The sequence below is a fragment of the Protopterus annectens genome, chromosome 10.part0 (assembly GCF_019279795.1).
Source record: "Protopterus annectens isolate FY-2018-M chromosome 10.part0, PAN1.0, whole genome shotgun sequence".
NCBI lineage: Eukaryota > Metazoa > Chordata > Ceratodontiformes > Protopteridae > Protopterus > Protopterus annectens.
In genome coordinates, this window is record NC_056744.1 from 78,950,418 (window position 1) to 78,977,877 (window position 27,460).

The 27,460-nt window shown below is 39.9% G+C and overlaps 1 protein-coding gene and 1 long non-coding RNA gene across 3 annotated transcripts in view; one reads left to right on the forward strand and one right to left on the reverse strand.

Annotated features, from left to right (window-relative positions):
* LOC122812958 (G-protein coupled receptor family C group 5 member C-like) overlaps nucleotides 1-27,460 on the forward strand; it is a 280,692-nt gene that overhangs the window by 124,334 nt on the left and 128,898 nt on the right. The window contains exon 2 of one of the 2 annotated variants that reach the window (XM_044085039.1): nucleotides 10,045-11,085. In XM_044085039.1, coding sequence (XP_043940974.1) covers nucleotides 10,065-11,085 — 1,021 coding nt within the window. In that variant the 5' untranslated portion in view covers nucleotides 10,045-10,064. Of the gene's footprint in view, nucleotides 1-9,964; nucleotides 11,086-27,460 lie in introns of those variants that run through there. The other variant, XM_044085040.1, reaches the window with a different exon arrangement.
* LOC122812959 overlaps nucleotides 10,955-27,460 on the reverse strand; it is a 142,929-nt gene continuing 126,423 nt past the window's right edge. The window contains exons 2-3 of the long non-coding RNA XR_006366612.1: nucleotides 20,311-20,833; nucleotides 10,955-11,076 (exon numbers count right to left, since the gene is read on the reverse strand). This is a non-coding gene — a long non-coding RNA (uncharacterized LOC122812959). The remainder of the gene's footprint in view (nucleotides 11,077-20,310; nucleotides 20,834-27,460) is intronic.

Genomic DNA, 27,460 nt, shown 5'->3' on the forward strand with positions numbered 1-27,460 from the left:
GAGTTGGCGTGGGTTTGCGTGATGCTTAGCGATGCTAAGTGACACTTAGCGATGCTAAGCGACGCTTAGCTTAGCTTATTGTATTTTAGCAATACTAAGCTAAGTTTAGCTTAGCTTATTTTATGCTACCAATAGTAAGCTAAGCTTGGCGGAGCTTATCATATCTTAGCAATGCTAAGCTAGGCGCACACATGCGCACACTGGTGCAAACCCGCTTACTACTGTTTACAAGTGCTCACTCCCGCTAACCCCCGCGCTCATGTCTTTGACAGAAAAGTAAATGGGGAGATAGGAATGTGGTGATAAAGGGTGCTCAAAGAGGGGAAGACAGTAGGGGAAACTAGCTTGGGATGTACACGATTGGTGTGGAGAAGGTCCATAGCTGCCTATTTCTTTACCAGCAACAGCTGTGCATATGCAATACATTAGGTGGGATATTTGAAACCTTCCACCCCTGAGAGAGTGGTGAGGACATCTAAGTATGTTGTACTACCAGTTATGAATATCAGGCACATGCACTGTTTGTGAACAGCTATACTGTCATTAGTACGTTACTCACATCTGAACAAGTTGTGGTTTGTGTTGGCATTAGCACAGTCTGCTCAGGACGACTGGACATATTTCTGTACTGTATATGCCTACCTACACCCTTGGTTGTGCCTGACTACACGGGTATACAGTACCTTTGGGTAGGGGTGCAAAACTGCAGTGTGCATTATTTATTATCGTGAGATGTTTATGTTGCTGAACATGCAGAGTTGCTGTGTACCTGTACATCTATGAAGGCTTGTAGTCTGTCTGAGTAGCTCCCACCTGTGGACATATCCAGATGGTAGACAGAGGTCAGCCTAGTATTCTTTGACTGTGCACCACAGCAGTCTTTTCAGCACCTGAACAATGGCATTGTCACAGGTGGTTGCTAGCAGTACATGGCTACATCTTTTGCTATTTCTGTGTTGTACTTCTACATAAGGGCATGCTTGTGGAATTCATTCTACAGCTATTTGCAGAGTGTGTAACAGCAGACAAGCTGATATGCCTGTGTGTTTCTGACTCTTCCAGGCCCCAGATACTCTCATGTATATATTTGAACAGCCTCCAGGAAAGGTACATATAACTGGGATACACCTGTGATATAGTTCTGACATTTTTCAGTTCAGACTTTGGGTGATTCAGATCATTTTTATTACTATACCTTTTCTGACATGCAAACGGTGTCTACTGTCACTTATTGACATTTGTTATTGAGATTCAACACCTTTCTGCCTACTGTTAGTACATTTCACAGGGAGTCAGAGAGGCACAGCTAACTTTTGTTTACTAATCAGGGTCATCACTGTAGAGCAGTCACTGTTGGGAGGTCTGGCCTGTGACCTATGCTAATATGCCAGTGTGTATCCTGCTCTGATACTGTGTGGGTTTGTAAGGTGCTACTGTAACCTTATTCCCTACTAGCATGGCTGATTCTCTTTTCACAGTCATGTCATGCAATTCAACAACACCTGCTGGTTAAGGCCCACAGAACAAGATTTGTGTTATGCCATTCCTATTTTCCCTTTACATTCACTCATGGTAATGCATGATAAATTGCTTTCAGCACTAAGTTATTGTATATCTGCTGTGGTTTAGTGGTACTTCATGCAGACTGGTGAGTCCATGGTTCCGGGTTCGAGACTGATAAGGGAATTTTTATTTTGCTGCTGAGCAATACAAGGGCCTTGTCATACAGAGTGACTAAGGCACTTTTAAGCAGTTGTAAGCGGGTTGGCATGGGTTTGCGTGACGCTTAGCAATGCTTAGCTAAGCGCACACAAGCTCACACTCGCGCACCCCTGCTAACTACTGCTTAAAAGTGCTTACTCCCTCTAACCCCCGCGCTAATTTCTTTTAAAGAAAAGAAAATGGGGAGATAGGAAAGTGGTGAAAAAAGGGGGCACAGAGAGGGACAGACAGTAGGAAAACAAGCTCGGGATGTGCAGGAAGGGTGTAGGGAAGGCCCATAGCTGCCCATTTCTTTAACAGCAACAGCTGTGTATATGTTGAAAATTTGGAGTGAGTTTTGAGACCTTCCACCCCTGAGAGAGGGGTGAGGACAACATAGTTTGTTGCACTGCCAATTAGAATTATTGGTGTACATGTCCTATGGACGTGTGCAAAATGGGAAGCTATGTATGGGGCGTAATTTTTTTTCAGGTACAGATTGCCCTTTTTTTTTTTTTTCAGGTGAGAGTGGTAAGTGAGGTAGGGGAAATAGGTATATTTGGGGAGGTAGGTTGGGGAGGTAAACAGACAAGACAAACAAGACGCATACAGGGGCGGAATTTGACACATGGGATGGGTGAACACAATTGACGGGGAAGGTTGTTGGGAAATCGCAAGCCCATGAGCCCACAGATGGTAACAGTGGAACTGAGATCCCCACCCATGGGCAGTCACCACTGCACCTTCACAGCCCCGGGGGTGGCTGTGCTGGGGGCTGTATAGCATGGGCAGGCTCACCTGTGAGACGTGCCACTTTCACCTCAAGCTGGCGTAGGGGCTCAGCAACTAAATGCTGGATCTCCCTACGCACCACAGTCCGTACCCTTTAAAGGGTGACGGGTGGCCCTTCTCCATCCACACTTGCACGGGGGGGGACGAGCCCCATCCTCTGCAGCGCTTCCACCCGAAGGTGGCACAGGACCAACGGAGGAGGGGAGTCCGGGCTGGGCACCACAGCCACTGGTGCCAGGTGCACTCGCCAACTGAGGAGGGACAGGTGGGTCCGCTGGGACCGGCCTTCCCATACGTTCTGTGATTCGGTGTGTTTCATTACAACATAAACAACAGCATTCCAGATTAGTTGTAACAGCATGCAGTAATATTCCCATTAACCCAACACAGCACAGTTCCAACAGCTGAACAGCAAACATAACACATGCATATATTATACAACAGTGGTTATTCCAACTGCATGCAAGGATGATTGGTAGCAACAGGCCACCATGAACATGGTGTTTGAACAAGGCATATGCATCAACATGAGTGCAAATATTTATGGAACAATAGGACATATATCCCGACAAATATTTAAGATTACACATACCCACTGAGGTGCGGAATTGCATGGTTTATACACAAACAGTAGGGTGTAGAAAAAACCTCCATTACCATCTTATAAACACTTTTACTCTACACTACATTCCTAGTGACTTCAGGTGTATATTCCCTACATGTATTGTTACACTTGCCACCATGCATTAGGTTGTGTAATGGGTTTGGCTAGTTCAATCTATACTTGACCTATATCTCACATAGTAACTGTCCAGGATGCAGATGTTACTGCTACATATTTCATGGTTGCATTTATATTTCTTTATCTACATATCTGGATGTTTTCACATGACATTTTCACTTCTAATTGTACAGAACCTTGAATTTATTGAAGCACACTTACATTTCTGGGGAACATATTCGCATGCTACTCGTGTGCCAGATTTACTTATGCATGCCAGCCAGTAACTGACTGTTGAGGACTGTATATTTACTTCACAGCTACTAGCATTTCCATCACCCACTTTAGATGGGACTGCAGAACTCTGGGTTGCCAGCACTTTCTAACACATAACTATTTGTAAAATGCAAGGGTACAACAACATTTCATACTAAGTGAAACAGACACACACTGGGTTTTAGACCTTTATTAATGACATTACACACTTTTCCACAGGCTCACTCCTTTATTTGTTTTAATGGTATTAATGGCAGACATGTTCATGACATATTATACCTTTATTAACAGGTTAGCACACTCTTTTTTCAGGCTCACTCACATATTATTTTATGATAGTGCCTGCAGAGATATTATTCCAGACATTTGTTACCTTTCTTAATGGGTTACTACACTCTTTTTCTGCCTCTCTAAAGTTTTTATCTGACAGTACATGTGGAGGACTTATTCAGTCCATTTTATGGCTGTATTATTGGACTACAACACTTTCTTTCATGCTCTCTCCCATATTTTATATAACAATACATGCAGAATAATCACTAACCTGCCTGGCGGCGCAGCCTTAGCAGCCTATCTTCATAGACTTGCTGATTCGTAACACGGTCACCTGCAGCTGTAAAGTAAATGAAGGGATATTGAGACATTCCTATCCGTTATACATACTCCATTTTAAATCCTTACATACTGCATTCCATGGCTACATACTCATTTGTGGGGCATCCCGCATCCCACCGGCCTCCTGTATCCACTGGTTCAGGTGGTCCTCCTTTCGTCTCTTCAGGTCCGCATGGTGGTGATGGACCTGCTCACCAGTCCGGGGAATGCCTGTGGCACTGGTGAGGTCACGAGCTAACTGGTTCCAAGCCTCTGCCTTGTACTCCGTCCATTGGAACTGGCCCTGCAGGAGTCTTGCCTCGTGATGGTGGACTAGGAGCCAAACCATGTATTTGGACTCCTCGGTGCCCCATCTCTGCGCTCAGAAGCGCACTCCCTCTCCAACACCTGACATTCTGACCGCAGATGTGAGCTACAATCAGTTATGGCATGCATTCCCGCCTGTGGGGCTTAAATATGCTGCATTTCACGCACTTTTGTGTGATTGGCCATGTTGTAAAATTCTCGGCTGACTACAGACCTGCTTAGTAATGGTTAAACTACCATTCCTAAATTTATGTATGTTAATAGTGGCTGTTTCCACTATGTTGTCATGGCTTAGTGGTTCTGTACTTTGGTTATGATGCAAAGGGCCCTTGGTTCAAACCTTGTCATTCTTTTATTTTAATACTGTCTAGACAGGCTAGGGGGTGTGGCTGCGTTTAAGCAACTTAGCTCTACGTTGCTCCCCTGTGCCCTACAGTGCCCTGGTTGGTGCGGCACGCATGTCCATGCTAACACATTGCGCTGGATAAAGCGTTTTTAAATGTTGGGCAACTCTATTGTGCTGGGTAAAGCGCTATTATACTATGGGCAACTCTGTTTAGCTGGGTGAAGTGCTATTAAACTATGGGCAACTCTGTTTAGCTGGGTGAAGCGCTATTAAACTATGGCCAACTCTGTTTAGCTGGATAAAGCACTATTAAACTATGGGCACCTCTGTTTAGATGGGTATACCGCTGTTAAACTATGGGCACCTGTGTTTAGCTGTGTAAAATGTTGCTTCATGGCAGGCTGTTGATACATTGGCCATGTCACTGCTTTTAATAAAATTTTAATCATATTTGTCTGGTATTATTTCAAATACTGATTTAAAACATAAATAAGAAGAGGCGTGGTGGGACTTGAACCATGAATGCCTTCTTTTTGTGCATACGCTCTTCCATTACGCTACTGCTGTTTGGATTTGTTTGCATAAGTAGTTCTTATATGCTCTTCAATGTCACAATTGCTAACTGTGGTTAAGCAATGGGCACACCCATGCAAACAAGTGCAAATACGGGCAGCTATATGGTGGATTTAAAAAAAAAATTTAATTTTTTCCGTTTTATAACTCTGATGGGGGTTTACAGTGTCAGGGAGTGTGGTGTTGGGTGCAAGTACATTTGAGCGGACTCGCTCTTGTCTGTTGACATTATGCTTTTTAAAACCTTGCAAGGGCGTGGACTTTTAGACTGCTCGGCAGTCGGACATGCCCCCTGCTTGCCTACTCAGTCCGTGTAAGAGTTACGGATGAGTCAGCGTGCCCTCATGAATATTCATGGCATGCTGACATCATACCGTTCAACTGCAGCCTCCGAGTAAGACATATTAAGTCTTACACAGAGGTTTCGTGAATCCGGCCCCATATCTTTGATAAAAAAAATACACTTGCAATCCTTAGTTTCATCCTTCGGTTTCTGTAACAGGATTTTAAACTAAGGATTCAAACAGCACACTGGTCAATCAAAGATCCCAGATATGCACACACATTTCTGCAGCTGAGGTGTGCCATGATGCATCACGTAAGGAAGAGAGTAAGGTGAGAAGACACAGACAAAAAGAAAACATTGTAGGGGACAGTGAAGAAAGGATCAAAACACCCCAGTGTCATCCTTGCATTTCTGCAAGACATGTGATATGGTAGTCACCAAAAGGAAAGAAAAGAAAACAAAACAACTGCAGTCCATGAGGAATGTGATACAATCCACCAATATCAAAATGAGTAAACTGCAGCAAATCAATGTTAGGCACTGAAACATGTGAAGAGGAAACTGCAACCTCACAACAGAATAGCAAAAACTGAACCTCGTTATAACACAACAACAGTGTTTATCACCCCTTGCACCCCCTTGGCTCTCTGTGGAGGACATAGAGCTCTAACCTACCTGCTACTTAATACTGTTGTACCTCAGAGTAAGAGGAGTTCTCAGAAATATGCATTCTCAGAATTACTGTATTACCAAACACATTTGCACTTTACTTTCATGCTTATAAGTGTTGAACAGTTGTGTGTTGCCGTTTTGCATTGCACGCACCATTTCTCAAGATGTTGCAGTCATCTTAAATATGGCTGAGTCTAGCATGATTTCCCACCACCTGCCTGTCACAAAAAAGAAATACAAAGTCAGAGAACTGGTGATTTTGACATCTGCAGTGTCCATCATACTTCTGTTGGGGAGGGTGAGTGCTTCCCCACATGCACCAGTAGGTGTTATCACCACTGTGTATGACAGCTACGCCCAGATCTTCCTAACCTGGCCCTCCCACCACTGCCTGAAGAGCTTCCAAAATACAGCAGGGCCATCTTACTGAAGCCATGGCCCATACTGGTGAGAATACTGACCCCACCCCCAACACAGGATGGGCATGCCCACCATCCCTGCAAGTACCCAAGCTCTTCAAACTAAGGTCACCAGGGCTGTAGTCAGAACTTTATATCTGAAAGCTGCTGGCACAAACAATAGTGATAGTTTAATAGACTTAAGTTCTTCTGAGCAGCATGTAATCCTCCTGTCTCAGAATAATAAAGAAATTGATATATTTTGAAGTACCATTAACTTTTGAAGGATCCACTGCATCATTTTTACATATCCGACCTTGTATCACAACAGCTTGTCAACAATGTCTCATCAGTGACAGCTTGAATATACTCATTCCTCATTACACACATACCTGAGTTTATCATCCATCCATCCACAACCTCTTTTTCCCATTTTTGTATTATTTTCACTCCAATGTTGTTGCTGCACCTTAGTGGAAAAGTGATCACTGACAAGCAATGTATAGCCTGTCTTGCTTCTCTATGCACCTTTTCCATGAAGCTGTGAAACTGAGCCACTCACTAAACACAGACATGTAGGCACTATAAACTTTCTCCTATTACTGCATAAAACAGCACATCAGCAACTGCATCTCAGGCTATTATACTCGTGGAATTGTAACTTACACTTGGGCAATCCTTGCAAGTGACTGGAAGCCATTCAAAGAAAACGTTACTAGCTTGTGCAGCAGTACTGGGAAACACACTACTGTGTTTGCTACAAGCCACTGATTTTCTGGACACGGCCATCAAGAATTACTTTTATATCTTATTCCAATTATCTGTACTGAAGATGCCATAGTGGAATCCACTGTATTTATTATGGTATCACCTGTCATAGCTGTCTGTGAATGTTGCCAATGATTTATTTGTTTGAAGGACTGCAACACTAATCAATAAAGCTATCCATTTCTATGAACCATATCAATAGCGAAGGCGATAAAACAGAAGTATACTGCTGCCATGCATAAGCAGAACAGTTAATGTACTTGCCATCATAAGGAACTATGTATGATTCCAAAGATAGCATAGATCTTTGTTACCATGGCTAAGCCTCTGGTGCCCTTACTGCAGTATTTATTTATGCCATTATATTAGTAAAAGATATTTAGAGATCCCTGGGCCTAACATTCACACTCAATCCATGTCATTTTGCATTTTGCTTTTACCTAGAGCTACTGGTTTCATTTTGGTGCAATGAAAACAATTCTGTTATAAACTGACATCACTATAAACATCAAATCGGCTGAAGTGTATGTACTTCATAGTGAATGCATTCTTAACAATTTTGCCACCAGCAGTGGATCAAAATTAAAAGACAGTGAATCAAACAGTGATCAAGAAATAATACAAACCTTTTTTGTGTCTGGTACAGCCCACCAAGCCCTTCCCACCCATGCAGTGTTTTTTGTTCCCTGTTTACCCTGTTTATGTAATTGCCTCAAGTTCAGCTATATTTTAAGTCAGAGATGATTTATTTCTGACATTGAGCTCAGCTGGCAAACTTCCATCCCAGTTGAGAAAGCACTGACCACTGACAAACTGTCCGGTTACATGTAATGAATTACATTTATTAATTGTTTTCCTTATAAGAGTATAGGATACTGAATGAGAAAGGATGCTGGTGAATGTTTTTCTTGGGCCTTATCAAATGAAGATTTAGGCAGCTTTTGTGCCTGCACTTCCATCTGAAATAAGACAAGCTTTCCCACTGTATTCTTCAGCCCAGTCTCCGTGGAATATAGCTCTGGGTCTTATTATGTGTGGAGAAGGAGAATATTGTGGCTGAAAGCTCATTCTCAAACATTGTGCCCAGTGGGTCTGCTTGTATTTAATTTCCAAGAACGTAGCTCAATATCTGTGGCCTAAATGTGATCCTGACATCACATTAAATTGGTAGGTAGCAGTGATAATGGTGTCAGCAGCAGTGGCACAGGTAGTGGCAATGACACTACAAGCAGTAACAAAATGTCACTATTGCTGGTAATGCTAATGGCATCAGAAGTGCACTGGGCTATTTTGGCAACAGTGCCAATAATGCTGATGGAAGTGATGACCACTGATGTTAATACTAGAGGTAATGTTGATGTTGTTGACCATTGATGTTGGTATTACAGGTAATGCTGAAGGAAATGGTCACTGATGTAAGTTTCAAAGATTGTTTTACTGGGGATGATGACTGCAATTAGCTTTATATGTAATGATTATGGAGGTGATCGGTCAGAGGTAATGTTGATGGTATTATCAGAGGTAATGCTGCTGGGATAGCACATATGTTATCACTGGAAGTGGTATTGATGAAGATAGTTGTAGCAGTGCCAGGTTATGGTTTCAGTCAGTTCCTCTGTAACAGAGACATAAAAAGTAGGTAACAGTACTGCTAACGACAGATGAAGTGGTAGAAATCAGTATAAAAAAAACTGCTGTCACTAGATAAGCCTAGGTTTGTCATTTAGCTTCCAAATAACCTTTCGTAAAGTGAAGCAGAATATAACACGTACAGCAGCCAACTGTCTAAATTAAGCCTTCAAGGGTCTTTTCTGTGGTTATATTTCAACTAAAGTTGACTGTTGTTTTGAGATTTCGTTAGATAAAATGCTGACAGGTTGCTCATATTAATGCAAACTCTGCATACAAAATGGGGAAAAAATGTCCATGAACAAATGCCACAATTAATTATTGTCTTGTATTCTGTTTTTCCTATATAAGAACCATCTGTATGCAAAGGTTATGAAAAGTACTGCAGCATCAGAATTTTACAGAAACAATATGTAAATAATTTGAACATATTATTTAACAATATACTACTGTTTTATCAGTAGGTATACTCAAAAAGAAGTACAGTGTTTCTTTTGTGCCTCACAGATCACAGATGCTGACAGCGATGTTAATAAACAAACATGGTGCTTGACTTTTGATTAATGTTTTCACTTTTCAACTCAGGTTTGTTAATACAAGGCCAACAGGAACCTACTATACACAGACACACACACACACACACACACACACACACACACACACACACCTGATTTGTGTATTCTGGATCAGATGCAATGACTGTGAGTGAAAATACTGTTAATTCTTCAGTTTATTCTCCAGTTCCTGAACACTGCTACACAATCTGAAAAACTAACCATGAATTGTAATGCATTTTGACTCTTTTAGGCACATTATGTCATAAGAATTTGTAGCCTGCTTTGTAACAGCCAAAGTAACATGCACAAATTATAATTTTCTGCTCCTCATTGCGTACTGCTCACACATGTCTACTGCAAAGTAAGCTGTAAATACTGTATTTTTCTCCTTCTTATTCTTCTAGGTGCTTCAACCAGTAGCACAATGAAGATAAATCAGCTATATCTACTGACATTGGAGTTACTGACGTTCTTTTCAACAAGCAAGGCGCAAACACCGAGTCTGCCACCTGGATGTCCAGATGACTTACATCCACTGTACTCTAATGTCTGTGATCTCTCAGTTGTCTGGGGAATTGTTCTAGAAGCTGTAGCTGCTCTTGGTGTGGCAACGTCATTTGTTATAATTCTAGTATTTGTATCAAGCATACCCTTCATTCAGGACAAGAAAAAGAAGAGTACACTAGGTGTACAGATGTTCTTCATTCTTGGAAATGTTGGATTGTTTTGTCTGGTTTTTGCTTTCATTGTGAAAAAGAGCTTTGCTTCATGCGCTTCCCGGAGATTTCTTTTCGGTGTCTTCTTTGCAGTATGCTTCTCGAGTTTACTGGCCCATGCTGTCAGGCTTAATTTTCTGATCAGGCATAATGATGGACCAAAGGGTTGGATGACATTCTTTATGGCATTGTCACTTACCACAGTGGAGGTCATAATAAACACTGAATGGCTGGTCATTACTAGTAATGGAAAAAATGCAACTGATTTAAATGATGATGTGATGTGTAACATCACCAATGCTGACTTTGTACTGGCTTTGATATTTGTGATGCTACTAATATGTGTTACATTTGTTCTATCACTGAATGCACAGTTTGGAAAGTACAAGCAGTGGAAGAAACATGGAATTTACATCCTTATTTCCATTTTACTGTCTGTTGTTATATGGGTAGCCTGGATTACTTTGTACGTGGATGCAAATTCAATAATGGGGCGAGGCAGCTGGGATGACCCGACATTAGGTATTGCACTTGTTAGCAATGCTTGGGTGTTTATTTTTTCCTACATCATCCCTGAAATATGTCAGCTGACAAAATCGGTGGATTATGAAACTTACGATGACGTCTGTTCCAGCAGGGGTGTTGGGTATGACACCATCCTGAAAGAGCATTCTTCACATAACATGTATCTGGAGAATAAGGCCTTCTCAATGGATGAACCTGGTTCAGGTAAGGATAAAAAACAGGATAAAATGAAATTTATACTATTTTACTTTACTCAATGCCCTCAAATAAAATTCAGCTTGTTAAAGAGTTGCCCACAATTCTGTTTACCACTCATAACAACTGACACTTCTTAAACGTTCTACAATTCAATTGTCCACACTGTACTTTGGTATACTATTCCAGATTCTGATCCCACCAACTTACCCCATTATCACCACTAACAATGTACACAAGTAGAAATTATTTTCTATATTGTCTGGCAGTCTAGCTAACGACCTCACTAAAGTGTTTATAATTATTTTATTCTATATAAATAAGCAGTACTCATTCAGCTATTGAGTGTTCATATTTGCAAATCAGGTAGGTCATAATTAAGTTAGGCAATTATGTCACCTTCCTTTCTGTGCTTCTGATCATTAGGTTTGTTTACTTAATGTATGCTGACTTTTTTCTGCCTTCCTAAATTGCCCGCTAATCTAACATTCATTGGCACCCCTGGATCCCTCTATATATATGGAGTGTCCTGCACACTTCAGGACTTTCCTTTTTATGTTAGCAGAAAGGCTTTCAGTAGATTTTAACAAAGTGCAACAATCTTCTACTTAAAACCAACAAGGAAGGTTTTGGTGAGAAAAGCGATACTCACTAAGCTGGTAGCAAAAACAAGGATGGAGGGAAAAAGAAAGAAGAAAAGGAAAAAATGGAGAAAAGATAAGGGAGGCGAAGTGTTGGGTGAAATATTAATAATACTCTGAGATACTATTACATTAAATATTTTCTTCGGAGGCAATGAATATTACTGAATGTCATGTATTGCTATACTGTGATACTTTATTGTGGTATTATGATTATGTGTTAAGTTTATACATCTGAGATGAGTATTCAAAATGTCCAATGCTCTACCTTGGTTAACTAATAAAATAAATAAAATACCTAAACAGATTAGATGACTTTGTTAATGGAGAAGATATTGAGAGTCATGAGTCAGGAAGGAATGATCCAAGGCCTGTTAAAGGAGTCAGAATCAGAAAACAAGAGGTTATAGGTCATGTGACTGCATATAGATGACAGATAATATGGCAGGAGAGCTAGAGAAGGAGATACAGCAGAGAGCACTATAGTATGAAGCTGGAGAAACAATTGGCAGAGATTCTAGATGTCGTTTAAGATGTGCTGTTGGTATTGTGTATAAGAAAGATATGAAAAGATGCGAACGCTGAATTCATTGATGGGATGACAGATTTACATAGTTTGAAGATCATAAGAGAGTAAATGGAGGCATACATTAGAGGATTATGGGTTAGGCAGTTCAGATGTTTTGTACTTAAGTGCAGAGAGAAAGCAGACACTAAACACTGACTGCAAGAACAGATGAAAACAATAGTTTGTTTTAACTAAAACTGAAAAAAGGAAACATCTGCACTTGTCAGCAGAAGAAGTGCAATGGAAAAACTGAGGAAAGCGACAAGAGATGTAGAGGCAGAAAAGACCAGGAATATATGTTGAGTGAAACATAATAATGACTGCCTGAAGTCTGTAGCAGAATGATTCAGCTGTCTGTGCTGCATATGAAAGGATTCAACAGCACAGCTGCCATAGTGGAAGCATGAGGTACACTGGGTAGGCACTGGGCTATGATACAGATTACCCATGAATGTCAGCAAAAGCGGGTAGTCTTAGTACTTAAAAAGTAACAAGTGAAAATAAGAAAAGCACACTAGTCAGGGAGTATAGCATGTCTCAGTTTTTAATTTTGGATGAGCACTTTCGTTAATGAAGTCTTAACTTCTTCAGATAAAGCACAATACACAAACAGTTCTTTAAATAAGGAAGTAATGGTCATGCATTTGCCAAGCCTCCTATGTGATCCAATTCCAGGGCTGTATTAGATTAGCAAATGCTTAAAGAAGCGAACCCTGATTGATCGACCTTATTTTAGCGAAAGTTAGAAATATCGAAGCAACAGAAACTCGAATTTTTTCCTAGGGAAAGAATTTGGTTGTCCATTTTTGTTGCTTCGGTATTTTCAGTGCTGTGGTGGAAAGTTATGGGTTGGATTCAGGTAAGTGTGCGATTGTGTGGATGTGAGTGTTAGGGTGAGTTAGGTGAGTTAGGGTTAGGGCTCGTGTTAGGTATGTGTGCAATTGTGTGGACATGAAGGTTAGGGTGGATTTAGGTGAGTTAGGGTTAGGGAGCGGGTGAGGTGAGTGTGCGATAGTGACAGACCTTAGGGTTAGGGTTTGGGTTAAGGTAAGTGGATAGTTAGTGGTGTGTGCATAGATGTTCATCGTGCATACAGCTGCAGTCATAACAGATGGGTTCTCCTGCCGTCAGGCGGGTCCTCGGTTGGCCGAATTCCAAAGTCTAGGTCCGGCGTCGGTTGTCGTCGCTTCTTCCCTGACGTCAGTTTGACAGGGGTATAAAAGAACCAGCCGACGCCATTTTCTTCAGTCTTTCTTGCCGCGCGGTACCCGAAGCAGAAGCAGTTCGCAAGTGCCGGTCGGCCAGCTCCTGAAATTACGAAAATTTTGCAACCGAAGTCTTCTTGAAAGCTAAGTACCCCGTTGGGGAAATGTTTCTTGCCTCAGACCGATGTCAGACAAAGTTAATAATTGTATTTGATGTGGGAAGCAAATACCGCATAAGGATTTCCATTCCCTCAGTATTCCTTGTTTAGGCCCAGACCACGACGTCTCGGTCTGTCGTTCTTGTGCTACATTCAACAAACGCACCATTAAGCGTCAGGCGGAGTTCGCCCAGCATTATTTTGGCAAAAAATTTAACTATATTATGTCGTCGGATACTCTGACTCCAGTTTTGTCTAAAAAGCGCAAAGATAAGGACCGACACACAAGGTCCGCGGCCTCTACCGACACCACGCCAAAGCCAACTACAGGTGGTCCGGTTCTCAGCGAGGCACCTATGCAGCCCCTGACTACCGATGACACTTCATTGGTGGTGTCTTCTGTGCCCGAGGTCGCAGGCTCCTCAGCCCACACCCCGACTACAGATACCGAAGCCACTCTTGGTGGTGAATCTCAAAATGTAGATAGGTCTGCCTCCTCTCAAGGTGTCTTCAGACCTTCCTCTTCTTACATTTATGGTAGGTACAAAACTGTACTTTTAGTGTAGGGTTAGGTGTCAGATTTTAGGTGTATGTGTGTGGATTTCTGTTTGTTTGGTGTGCTTGTGTTTGTGTGTATGTGTTTTGGATCAGTGTTTTTTTTTCCTTAGGAAAAAAAAATCACTGATCTGACAGTTCGAGATTGTAAGCTTTCGCTTACATAAGGTCGATCAATCAGCGTTCACTTTTTTAAGCGTTCGCTAATCTAATATAGACCCCCAATTCCATACTCAAGTTTCTTGTTTGAATGCAGTGCCTTCTGGAAGAGCAGCTTCTTTTCTTGTTTTTAAGTAAGAAAGGATTTCATTTAATTTATTCAAATATATGTAAGCATAACTAGTGAGTCCCCTTACACTCCCTTTATCTGGTTTCATAATCCTCAATGGTTAATCAAACATTTCATTTTGTAATACAATCTTCTCATCAGTGGTAAGGTTGTGAAAGCTTCTTTTCTTGTTTTTAAGTTAGGATTTCATTTAATTTATTCAAATATATATAAGCATAACTAGTGAGTCCCCTTACACTCCCTTTATCTGGTTTCATAATCCTCAATGGTTAATCAAACATTACATTTTGTAATACAATCTTCTCATCAGTGGTAAGGTTGTGAAATAATTTACACAAGAAGAGGACAAGTAAAAGTTTTTTTTCCACAGATGTACACTTATAGAAGGATTATGACCAACAATGTTTCCTATCAAGTATTTATAGGAAACCCCCTTTTTCAAACCACTGTTTAAATTTTACTAGTTGCCATATATTACACTGTAAAAAAAAAAAGTTTATTTAAGGGCAATTGGTATGGACTGCCATAATGAGGTGTACATTTGAGATCTTTAATAAGGAAATTGAGTTCATTTATAATATGCTTTTAGAAAGGGGGTATCCTCATGCATTTTTGACACCTATTAGAAATGAAGTTTCAAGAGGTTGGGGGCCAGATATATTCCATTATTAGGCTCATCTGATGTTAATGTTACACCCACTACCCCTACATCTAGTAAAGTTTCTATCAAAATTACCGAGTTCTCCAGTGCATTTTTGGTCAATTATAACACATACTTTAGGTCTATCGAGGATATTATAGTCAGAAACTAGAACATTTTAAAGAGTGATGAAACAGTTTTTAACATGTTGGTGAGACACCCAAAATTGTTTACAAAAGTGGGAGGAATATGAAAAACATTTTTGAAAATGTGGTTTCTTTCCCTTTAAGATCTTTTTCAGGGACTCGGAAATGTGGAGGCTGTTAGCAATGTTTTTACATCCTTGAACAAGAAACTATTGTCCTTGATAACTATTGTAATTTTAAGATTAAATTAGTTTATGGCAAATGTCTCACTAAGGGTTTAGTATATATTGCATACTGCCTTTCTTGCTCCTGTTTTTTTTATGTTGGGGAGACAGACAGCTTAAGAAAAGGATTTATGAACACAATTATGACTTAGACAGAATAAAGCCAGTTCCATTTACAAGCACTGTATTTCTTGTACAGGTTTCTGTAAATTCCAATTTGGCATTCTGGAAATTGTCCCAATGAATGAATGTTGGGGGGTGGGGCTTTTGAATTATTTTTCAAACAAAGAGAGCTATTTTGGCAGATCAAATTAAATGCATCTGCCTACCCAGGCATTAATGAATTTATATCTGTTATCCCTGCCCTGAAGATTAAGCCCTTGAAGCTTTAAATTGTTTTACTTTTCCTATATACATTTTTTTCAAATGTATTTCTTAAAATATTTATTAAAATTCTCTAACATGAGATGTATTTTAACTCTATTTTTATGCAATTTGAACAGATATGTTTGTTTTATGTACTTCATATCTTTTTCTTTTAAAAAGCCTTTATTTTTAATTTTATTGTACTTCTATTGGTCATTTTAAAGTCATATGACAAGGACTTTGCTTATTTAAACTGTGATTTTCAGTATTAATATTGGTTCTGAAGAACTCATAGTGCTTCAGGGATGAAAGAGCTAAACCAGTTTTTTTATTTTTAGTAAAATGACATGAGTTCTGAATTTTGGGTTTTTATTTTTAACATTTAGTGCACTTTGTTGCTACTTTGTACTTTTATACAATCTTGTTTTAATGGTTTGTCTCTCTAAGGAAGGAGTTTTAATACTTTTGTTGCACCCGACCATACTGTGTGGGCTTCCTTTTGTGTTTAATTTGTTATATTGGCCTGCATGGTCACATGCTAGGGCTACAGTCTGATCAGAGTGCCAAAGGAATGCTTTTATTTGAATGCAGAAAGCTGTAACTAAGCTTCATACATTATTCAGAAACTATTACGACTTTCAATTACCAGTTTAATGTGCAGTTGCACATGATATGCTCTTTCCACTTCTGATTATTCTAGAACATTCTGCAGTACTGTCCTTATGTTCACTCTTATGCCAGAATGAACTTTTGTTTTAACTTCCTTCCTAACTTTACAGTGGTTTTCCATGACCTTTCACAGTCGCTTTTGCAAAGTTCTCTTCCATTGAACACTAAAGATAAATGTGTCAGCCAATCAGATAATTTTGTGGGCAGCATGTAATCCAGGACTATATCCCCTACATGTAATGCATTGTGTATATGTGCACAGATGTTCTTATAAACTGTTGGTATACCACCGAGCACATCCCATTTATCTTCCAAATGATTCATGTTTCCCCTTCATAGTTCCACGTAGTACCTTTCTCTTCTTAATGAATAACATTTGTGTATCAATGCATTTCCTTCTGTTACCTTCTTAAATTATGGTATAGCATCTCTGTATCCATGATGCATGTAATTAGGAAACCCACTTTTTTCCATTCTCAATCTCTGAATCTTTCCATTTGATTTCTGCAGGCAATCTTAGCTTTATACAGACACCCTCTTCATCTTTCAGACAACCTATACACATCTATACTGACGACTGCATTTAATCTACTGTCTCACTATAATAAGTAGAGGACGAGGACAAGTATCACCACATTTTATAGACTTGTTCACCTTAACTCTGCTTGACTCATAAAATGGCTTTTGGACAATCATGAATCTGCCTGAGTTAATCTTAAGATTGGTTTTGAAATGTCATGCCCAGTTGCCCTTTGCTCGTAAGTTTACTGGAAAAAACTACTGAAGTGCACTGGTTTTGTAGCTCAGCTAATGGCAGCCTCCTTTTCTCACTATGTTATGGTTATACAATTCTAAAAAGTCTTTGCACTGCTGCATTAACTTCGGCAATCAAGCTGAACAGTACTCTCTGGCTGGGCATACTATACGAATCTCTGTACTGATTGAATACAGAAAGGTCTTCACTTCCTCTGTCTGGACAGGCTTTATTAGCAGTTTGTAGCACTTTACTCTCATCTTCATAGAAAAGAATCCTCACTGTGGTGTCAATAAACAATAAATGCACTTAAAAGTACACCATAATAGTAAGACTGAGTCAGAGCTGCACCCGGAAGGCTCAACTGACTTCAGAGTCATTCATGAAGACCACACACACACACACACACACACACATATATATATATATATATATATATATATATATACATATATATATATATATATATATATATATATATATATATATATATATTCATAAAATGTGCTTTTGCATGGCACCAGCTTTCTTATCCCAATTTATGATACACTACAGCTCTCTCCTCAATGAAGTATATACATTATGGTGCAAAATCTATAAATTGGTGAAAAAAAAGTAAAACTACATTTGCTAAAAATAATTTTGAAGAAACACTTTCCTACCAGTAAATATTAAAAGAGTAATTCTTTCAGCCTAAAGTTCACGCTGCAGAATGTCTCCTGGCTCTTCCCATCAGTACCTCCTGTGTGGCTTAGTCAGTCTGCATACCATAATTTCTGGACAGTAGCTGAGTTTGTCATTGTTGATGGCTTATGGGATGAGCTATCAGCTTTTTTGAGCTGGGGTCCTTGGCTTCAGGTTCACAGTCTCAGAATATTCCTTCTCTAGACAGGCACTGATTGTGATGTTATTAATGTCTTATGGGATGAGGTATGAGCTTCTTAGGATGGAGTCCATAAACCTAGATTTACAGTCTCATAATGATCTTTGGGAGGCACCAGGTTTGCCATTTGAGAATTTGTTTGGGTCCCTGAGACCATGTTCTCAGTCGAAGAACGTTGACACACTGATGGGTCCCCTTCTGCAATGAGGGAGGAAGTGCCTCTGATAGATAATGTTTCTGTGTGCCTGTTTTTACCCCACTTTCTCTTTCCTGTAAAATTTTGGTAGATCCCTGAATTGTGTTTGTGCTGTTTTATACAAATGGTGTCTCTTTTGTCTAAGTGGCACATTTTGTGGTGTTTGAACCACGTATGTCCAGTGTATCTCAGCCATTCTTAGTCTGACTGCTTCTTGATGTTTTCATTTTTTCTGCTGGGTCTTAGACCATTACAGTTTCTGCTGGATGAAAGAGCACTTCTTTACATACAGCCTTGTTATCCTTTTTGGATGAACTGGGCACATTTCCATATTTTGCTGAGGCATGTTGTTTGTTCTTGACATACCTACACTCCATGCATCAGGGAGTTTTGTTCTTAGTCTGTGACTAATTAAAATTCTGAAAAGGTGGCAACAAAACTCATTGGCTATAAAGGAGTATTCTGGACTTCCAGCAATGCAAGATGGCAGTCTTCTTTGCTATCTTAGATATATGTTTTCACAGGTTTGTTATTGTTTCAGTGGTCATGTCAATTTGCCCATTGGCCTGCTGGTAGTTTGGCTGTAAGGTAATATGACAAAATTCCCATTTTAATGCAAACCAATGGAATTCTGAATTCTAAATTGTGGGCATCATCTGACATAATAGTCTCAGGTATCACATGCCTGACAAAACCAATTTCAAGACATTAATTATAAGGCTTACTATTCAAGTGCAGAATAGCCGAAAAAAAAAAAAAACACAGGAGAAGAGCAAGTCTCGAAAATCATTCCTCTCCTTTAAACTTCATTTTACAGGGGCAAGCCCTGCCTGTAACCCCCACCCATGTTTGGGGCAAGCCTCCCACACAATTCTGAACTTGTATTTATCAACTCCAATATCGCCATACCTCAGAGAAAAGGGAATATTCTGAGAAATGGCATCTTATACTCAGTATATATAAGTCCGTTCTTTTGGTCACTCAGTCTCCATATTTCGGGTCTTACTGTAGCGGGTTCCAGTATTTCAAATGTTTACCTAATTATAGGCTTGGTTATAATTTCTCTCTGTCTCTCGGAATGGATACCTTAAGGTGTTCTAAATAATATTCAGTTCATATTCGGTACAGTGTGCCACAACACTGGAGTAAATCTGCTGCAGTTTTTATCAAAGTATGGTCGACTAACTTAATTTCTTCGTGAGTGACAATTTTTGAAGTATGCCAGATATGGAAGAAAACCTAACCGCTTAGTCATTCTGAGTAAACATTTGGGACCAAAACATGATATCTCTTAGCCATTTGTTACATTTTACAATAACCAGATGTGCTTCATGTATCTTAGCCAGTGTCTGTTTCCTCAGACCTCTAAACACCACTACATCACTGTTCTCAGTCCATCACAGAAAGTAAACTAGGATTGCACAGCTAAGGAGGGTTTTCTTTTTTCCTGATGCCATCCCTTTAAGATTGTCCTTGTCAAACTTTGCTTATGAGGATCAGTTTCTGTTTCATTTCTGAATTCCGTCATTATCCCTTCTGACACTGGCAAATGCACAGCTGCTGCCGTGGTCACTTCTACATCATTATTTAAAAGTCTTCATCGTTTTTCTTTCAGATATGCTTAGCTGACAGAGTGCATCAGCTTTCCATGCTAATGCATCCCAATAATATTACATTTCTGGAGACTAAGTAACATTCTTTATACTCCTAGTGATGTGCAATATATGGTTTATGAAATATGCTCTGAAGTAGATTATGATTAGATTTTACCAGTATTTGGTTTCTATATATGCATTCACAACATTTTTCACACCATGTGTAACAACCATATTTTTTTTATATTTGTGCTTGTACTTATGCATATATCAATGTTCTAAGTGCATATGCCATGGGAGTCCTTGTAGCAGTACTTCCCTTAAGATAGACTGAATTGCACTCACCTGAATAACTGCTGACATTGTAATATTTCAAAATAGGAGATTCTGTGATCATCTTCTTCAAAATTCCAGAGTTGCATTGTGTCTTAATTACAACAGCCACACAACATTTTTTCAAGCACTTGTTAGAATTTTGCTGAGATACTGAACAATTCCCAGAGTCATTTGCAAATCATTTTTATCCTCAGACCATTCCATTCACACCACGGCCTTCACTTTCTCGGCATCAGGCTGTGATCTGTGCTCTGTAACACATGTCCCATGCACTATATACAGCTCATGCTTATTTGACAGTCCTTAGGATTCAGCTTCACATAATTTTGTGTAGTTTCTTTAACAACTTTTCCGGTCTGTGGTCCTGCTTCAACTGTGCTTCATCCAACTTCACTAGCCAAGACATTACTGGCACCCAGCACTAAAACGTATTGGCTCTTTACATCATTGCTACAGTTCTTTCAACAGTCTTCGGGGAATGTGGTTCATATTGTCTAGTAGTGATGTCTTATTCCCACATATGTTTGAGCTTCTGCATAAAGTAGAGGAGAAATATTAGGATTCATTGTAATAGTACACTGCCATGGCAGACAGCTAATACTTCAAAATCATTCATTATCTTTTTCTGTCAGGGGATTGATCTGTTTTGGTATTGTTTTTTTCCATTACATATGGAAATCTGTGATTCAAATTATTTTTTTAAAGTATGAACAGTAGAGTCATGATGAATATATACTTCACACCCAGGTATTACTTGCATTAGCATTACATATACATGGGAGCATGACAAATTGCTGGAGGTAGTTTCAGTGAAAATAAAATCTTCAAGCATTGTTCATTAAAACTACTTTCTCTGACAATGAAGTTTCCCTCTTTCTGCACTGTTGTGCAACCTCAAAGTTGATGTGTGTGTATATGTGTGTATATATATATATATATATATATATATATATACATATATATATATATGTATATATATATATATATATATATATATATATATATAAATATATATATATATATATATATATGTATACATACCTGTTGGGGCATCCCCTACATGGGAGATGCAGAGGGGGCTTGTATCCTGCAAAAAAAGGTTTCCTAAGGTGTTTGTTGAAAGTACTTTCATCGAACAGCAATTTTTTTCTATTCAATGAAAGTACCTTCAGCAAGTAGACATGAACCCCTTATACTTTTGGTTTCAGTTTTAAGCCATTCACTTTCGTTTGGGCACTATAAATTTTAGACGTTTACATGTGGTGCTATCCACCACAGTAGCTGACCTTTCTCCACCTCACTAATTCTTGTTAACCCTAACCCTAAACCTCCATCTAACCCCAACCCTTATACCTTTCCTTAGAAAAATCTTTATTGTAGCACAATCACAAAACATATCAGTAAATGCACAACACTATATCTATCCCCTTACCTAGCCCTTAATGTGATCTTAACCCACAAACACATGCATATATTCCCAGGTCTCTGTCGTGAAGCTTTCAAAATATATAAAACTTTATACATTAATATCATTCCAACCAAAAGCATGCTCTTACTCTAACCCTAAACTACTAACACTTACCTCTAACCCTAAACTACTAACACACACACACTTTCCCACCCCAAGCCCACACTCACCTTTAGAAATCCATCCTCTTACTTTTGAGCTCTAGAAAAAAAAACTCTTCTGGAGCATTTCTCCCCGGGACTCCGCTGAAAACAGGATATGTGGAACCTAGTCTGACTTTCCCGGTCAACAAATGTTAAATTAAAAAAAAAAAAAAATTCTGTTAATACATACTTTAGATAGCTCTCAACCAAATATGTATTTGAAAAATGGAGCCCACACTTAGTCTGTTAACGAAATAAACATTTGGCAGAATTAAAATTTATCTTACTAGTAGTAGTTTAAGGTAGTCATTTAAAGGAAGTGTTACATATATGTGGGAGATTGGCATGCTGTTTAATGTGTTTACCTTACAGACACAAATATCTAGGCTTAAAATTGCCCACAAGGGCAGTAAAAAGGGTATTAGTTTTATGAGATGGTCAGTAACTGTAGCCAGAGACATGGGGGGGGCCAGTAAGAAGCTGTAATAAGTGGATCTGTTGTACTAAAACCTCTAAAAGATTAAGATTTTTGTCATGCTGTACTTGACAAGAATCACTGAGATTTGTAGGACATAGCGATATGCCCCCCACAACTCATAGTGGACATGAATGTGTGCTACGTGTAATGCTTTGGTAACCAAGAAGTTCTGTCACTGCTTTGCAACCAAGTTACGCGCACTCATAAAATTGTCTAAGGCCAGCTTCGAGAGAAAAATTTTACAGGACACTAAGGATAATCACAAGGCTTTCTTTAGTTATGTTAGGAACCTGGGTGGTAATTCCCAGATATGCTCAGAATTAGTCCAAAATGACAAAAAATACACTGAACCCACAGACATTGCCAACATTCTAGCTGACAGGTTCAGCGCAAACTTCTCCCCCCCCTCTCCACCAAAAGGGCAAATATCTATCCCAGCAGAGTGCTGCCCCCCCTGACATCTCAGATGGCCAGGTAAGAGCCGCCCTCTCCAAAGCAAAAAACACAGCATCAATGGGACCAGACGGTGTCTCGGGCTGTGTCCTACATGAACTCCAAGAAGAGCTAAACCCAAACATAAAACTACTGTTCAATCTCAGCCTTACTACAGGATATGTGCCCAAAGAGTGGTGTACAGCAACAGTGGTCCCTCTCCATAAAGGTGGTGCCACAACGGATCCTGGAAACTATCGCCCCATAAGCCTGACTAGCTTGGTCTGCAAAGCTATGGAAATGATCATCATGGACCTCATAAATAAAGATATTGGGGACCTACAGACACTGGATCCTACCCAGTTCGGCTTTGTTAAGGGCAGATCCTGCCTCTTAAACCTGGTTGATTTCTTTGAAACAGTCACCAAGGCCATTGACGAGGGGAAGGTGGTCCATACAGCCTACCTGGACCTCGCAAAAGCCTTCGATACAATACCCCACTCGGGCATTATAGATAAGCTCACCAGCTTAAATATAAACCCCTATGTCACTAGATGGATTGCAAACTGGCTCAAGGACAGAACCCACATGGTTAGAATTGCTGGAGCCATGTCAGACTCCAAACCAGTTACAAGTGGTGTCCCACAAGGCTCAGTCCTGGGACCTCTCTTGTTCGGTATATATTTCTCGGAGGTACAGGCCAACACGGAAGGACTGTGGCTGACCAAGTTCGCAGATGACTGCAAACTGGGCGCCATAATCGACTTTCCAGCCGACATAAGCATCCTCCAAAAGGGCCTCATAGAAACAGACAACTGGTGCCAGAGCCATGGCCTCAAGCTAAATGCCAAAAAGTGTATAGTCATCCCTTTGGCAAAACAAAGTGCCCACAAATTACCACATAGGTGGTAATCCATTAAATACAGAAGAAGTAATTAGGGACCTGGGGACCCAAGTTGATAGCAATCTCTCATTTGACAACCACGTGGCCAAAGTGGTTAGAAAAACATTTTATATAGCCCACCTAATCATGAAGGGATTCACATCTAGATCAGGGGAGGTCATCGTGCCTCATTACTCATCCCTCATCAGGCCCATAATTGAGTACAATGCCACTTTTGGGATGTACCTTACCAGACACCTGCAGCAACTGAAAAGACCCCAAAAGTACCTCACCAAGAGGATCAAAAGGCTCAAACAGATGCCATATGCTGCCCGGTTAAAGAAACTCCAGCTCTACTCTGTGGCATACCGCCTGCTCAGAGGTGACCTGTGCCTGACGTATAAGGCCATGTCCAAATAGGAATTAAGGGACATGCTGCACCTCAAAAAATCCAAATCCCATCGAGCTACGTGCTCGAGAGACTTGAACCTCAGCACTGAAATAAATAGGACATGCTGGAGGGACAGATTCATAACCCAGAGGCTCCCTTCACTCTGGAATAAAATCCCAGTCCAGGTTAGGCAGAGTCCCTCATTGACTCTGTTCAAGAGGAATCTTGATGAGTGGATGGGAGATCATAGGTTTACCCCAGGTATCACTTCTGTGTCACTGTTAGACAGAGGCACAGTATACTAACCTTGAAAAAGGGCATAGCAAAATAAATTTAAAATGGGTGGCAAAAGCCAAACACATTCTGGCTAGGCTTATAAATGCCCTAGGGCAGATAGCCTAGTATGAACCTATGAACCTATGAACTACTCAAGGCCAGTGGATTGTCTTTCATGGAGAAATAGGAAATGAGTTCATCTGTGTCTCTCTGTACCTCTCTTAGGGTAGAGTGTTTAAAGCTGTTCAGCCTCACATTATACCTGTTAACTGTACAGATTTTCACAGAATGTCCACATTTCTGCCTTATATTTGGTCCATTTTTTATAAAATTGTAGTTTTCTGCCAAATTAGTGGCAAATCATTAAAGACTGAAGTTAGAAAATAATGACAGACTTTTGAGTTTCAGACTTCATGCTCTTCAGAAAAATCATGCTAATGCAAAACCTGTTATTCTATCAACTTTCTAAGTTAAGAGCAATATTTCAAAAATATCCCTATTTTGGGGCCTGTGTTCCACTTTTATTTATGGCTTTGTCCAGGTTTCTTGCCCTAAGAGGTTGAGGTTGAGAGGTATGTCACACATGCCTAATGACAAGGTCATACTTATATTTCAGATAGTGAAAGGTCCTTAGAGTCCTCATAACATCCCTGATCATAGCACCAGAGAGATTTCTGACCAAAACTATCTCCTTGTCTAATTTGGTAAGTGTACTTTCAGTGTACTTACAGTTGGAATCATCTCAGACTAGAACATTTGGGTTAGAAGAAGGCCTGTGAGACCTTAGTGGTGCAGGCTTTCAGTCTTGGTGATTTTGCATAGACATATGTAATGGTGTAGGTGTGTGAGTGAGTATGTGTATACCTAGATGGCTGAGATATTCATTGGGTGCCTCGGTCATTTATGCTGGATTTCTTGACTACTTTAGCACACATAGATGTAGTAGTATGTGGCTGTCTACTAATAATGGCAGAAATAAGGAAACGTGTCTCTGGTCCATCTAGGCAGTTGTATCTGCTACTGGTTGAGTTGGAAGAGGCTAGAAGTAGAGGATTATCAGAAAACATAAGGCATTTTATATATTCCCTCAAAAAGGTTGGGAGTTGGAATAATGGTTAAAATGTTTACCTCATAGACACAAAGATGGAGGGTATGATTCTCATCTTTGAAAGGGAAATAATCTAGGCATAAAATGACCTACAAAGGCAACTAGCCTAGTACTTGCTTATGAAAATATGAATATAGATAGAAAAGCCTGCATTAGCTACAGTGAATGAAAGTCAGAAAATTACTTTTCTACATTATTTTGGAAAAAGAAAATGGAATATAATTCCCTGAAAGGGAGTGTATAGGTTTTGAAGTATGAAGGAGGACCAGTCCTTCAGGTAGTACAGGAAATTAAATGTGTTATCCTCCCATTTGAGCAGTTGCGAAGCCCGCATACACTCAAAGCTAGAACCCGGGAAGTTAGGGTGGGTGGCTCTACCATCTCCTAAAGACCTGTCGCTAGTGCTATATCTCAGCCATCAATCTTTGGGCAATTCCTTTTTGGCATTTACTTCTTGGAGACCAAAGCTAATGTTAAGGGTTTGTGGCTGACCAAGTTATCAGATGACTGCAAACTTGGTGCAGTCATAAACTCTCAGAGGACAGCAAGATCACCCAGGAAGGGCTGTCCCAAACAAATAGCTGATGTCAAAGCAATGGACCAAAACTTAATTTTAAGAAGTGTATAATTGTATCCTTGTGTGATAATTATTGCATTGACAACACATCCCTGAAAATCGATCCTGTAGTTAGGGATTTGGGAAGCTATGTTGACGATGAACTGTCATTTGATCATCATGTATCCATTTTTATATGGAATATTTTTTCATTGCACAGTTTATTTTCAATGGTATTGCATCCAGATCCAGAGATGTGACCCAGCACTTAGTAGGCCAATCAGTGAGTATAATGCCATTTTCAGTATGTACATGTCTAAACATTGTTTATAACTAGAATGACCACAATGCCTTATCCCTAATAAAAAACAAAAAAAAAAAATCAAGGGCCTAAATCATAAAACTATATAGACCATCAGAAACCCTTGTCCTTCTTCTCAGTATAATACAGGCTACTCTCCCAAATTAAACACCAATTAAGAAAAAAAAAACAGCAAAGCATCTTATCATTGTTCTAATACCACAATATTCATTTGTTTTAACAGATGCATATCATTATTCAACATCTGCATTGCTGAGTGAAGCTCAGCCCCCCCTAACAAGTTGCACATATGGCAACTACCCCCCCCAACTCCACTTTTTCTGCTTTGCACCTCTGTGTTGATGATGTCTTTTTAGTTACAATCAAACATTGTGTCTGCATCAAAAGTTTTGCCTGCATTTCACAGTTTAGTTTTGATGACTTAAAATTCACATCCTACAGAAAGGCCTCACTGAGACCAACAACTGGTGTCAGAACCATGGCCTTAAGCTCAATGCCAAAAAATGTGTCCTCACTCCCCTTGGGAAAAACCCGGTTCCCTTGAATTACCACATTGATGGTAGTCCACTGAACACAGAAGAAGTTATAAGAGATCTGGGACAGCAACATCTCTTTTGACCACCACATTGCCACTGTGGTCGGAAAGTCCTTCTATGTGGCACATTTCATTACTAAGAGTTTTGCATCCAGGAAGAAAGAGGTCATTGTCTCCCTCTACTCTTCCCTCATTAGGCCAATCATTGATTACAATGCCCCATTTGGCATGTACCTCACAAGACACCTGCAATAATTGAAGAGGCCCCAAAAGTACCTCACAAAGAGGATCCTAGGCCTTAAACACTTGCCTATATGGACAGACATAAAAAACTCCAACCATTCTCTATGTCTCATATCATCTACTTAGAGGGGATCTTTGCTTGACTTACAAAGTCATGTCTGACCCAGCTGTGTTAGAAATACTACATCTAAAGAAATCCCAATCCCTCCACACTACATGTTACAGAGACCTCAACCTCATACTACAGTCAACAGAACATGCTGGAGGGACAGGTTCATAACCCAGAGACTGCCCGTGCCATGGAATAGACTTCCCATACATGTC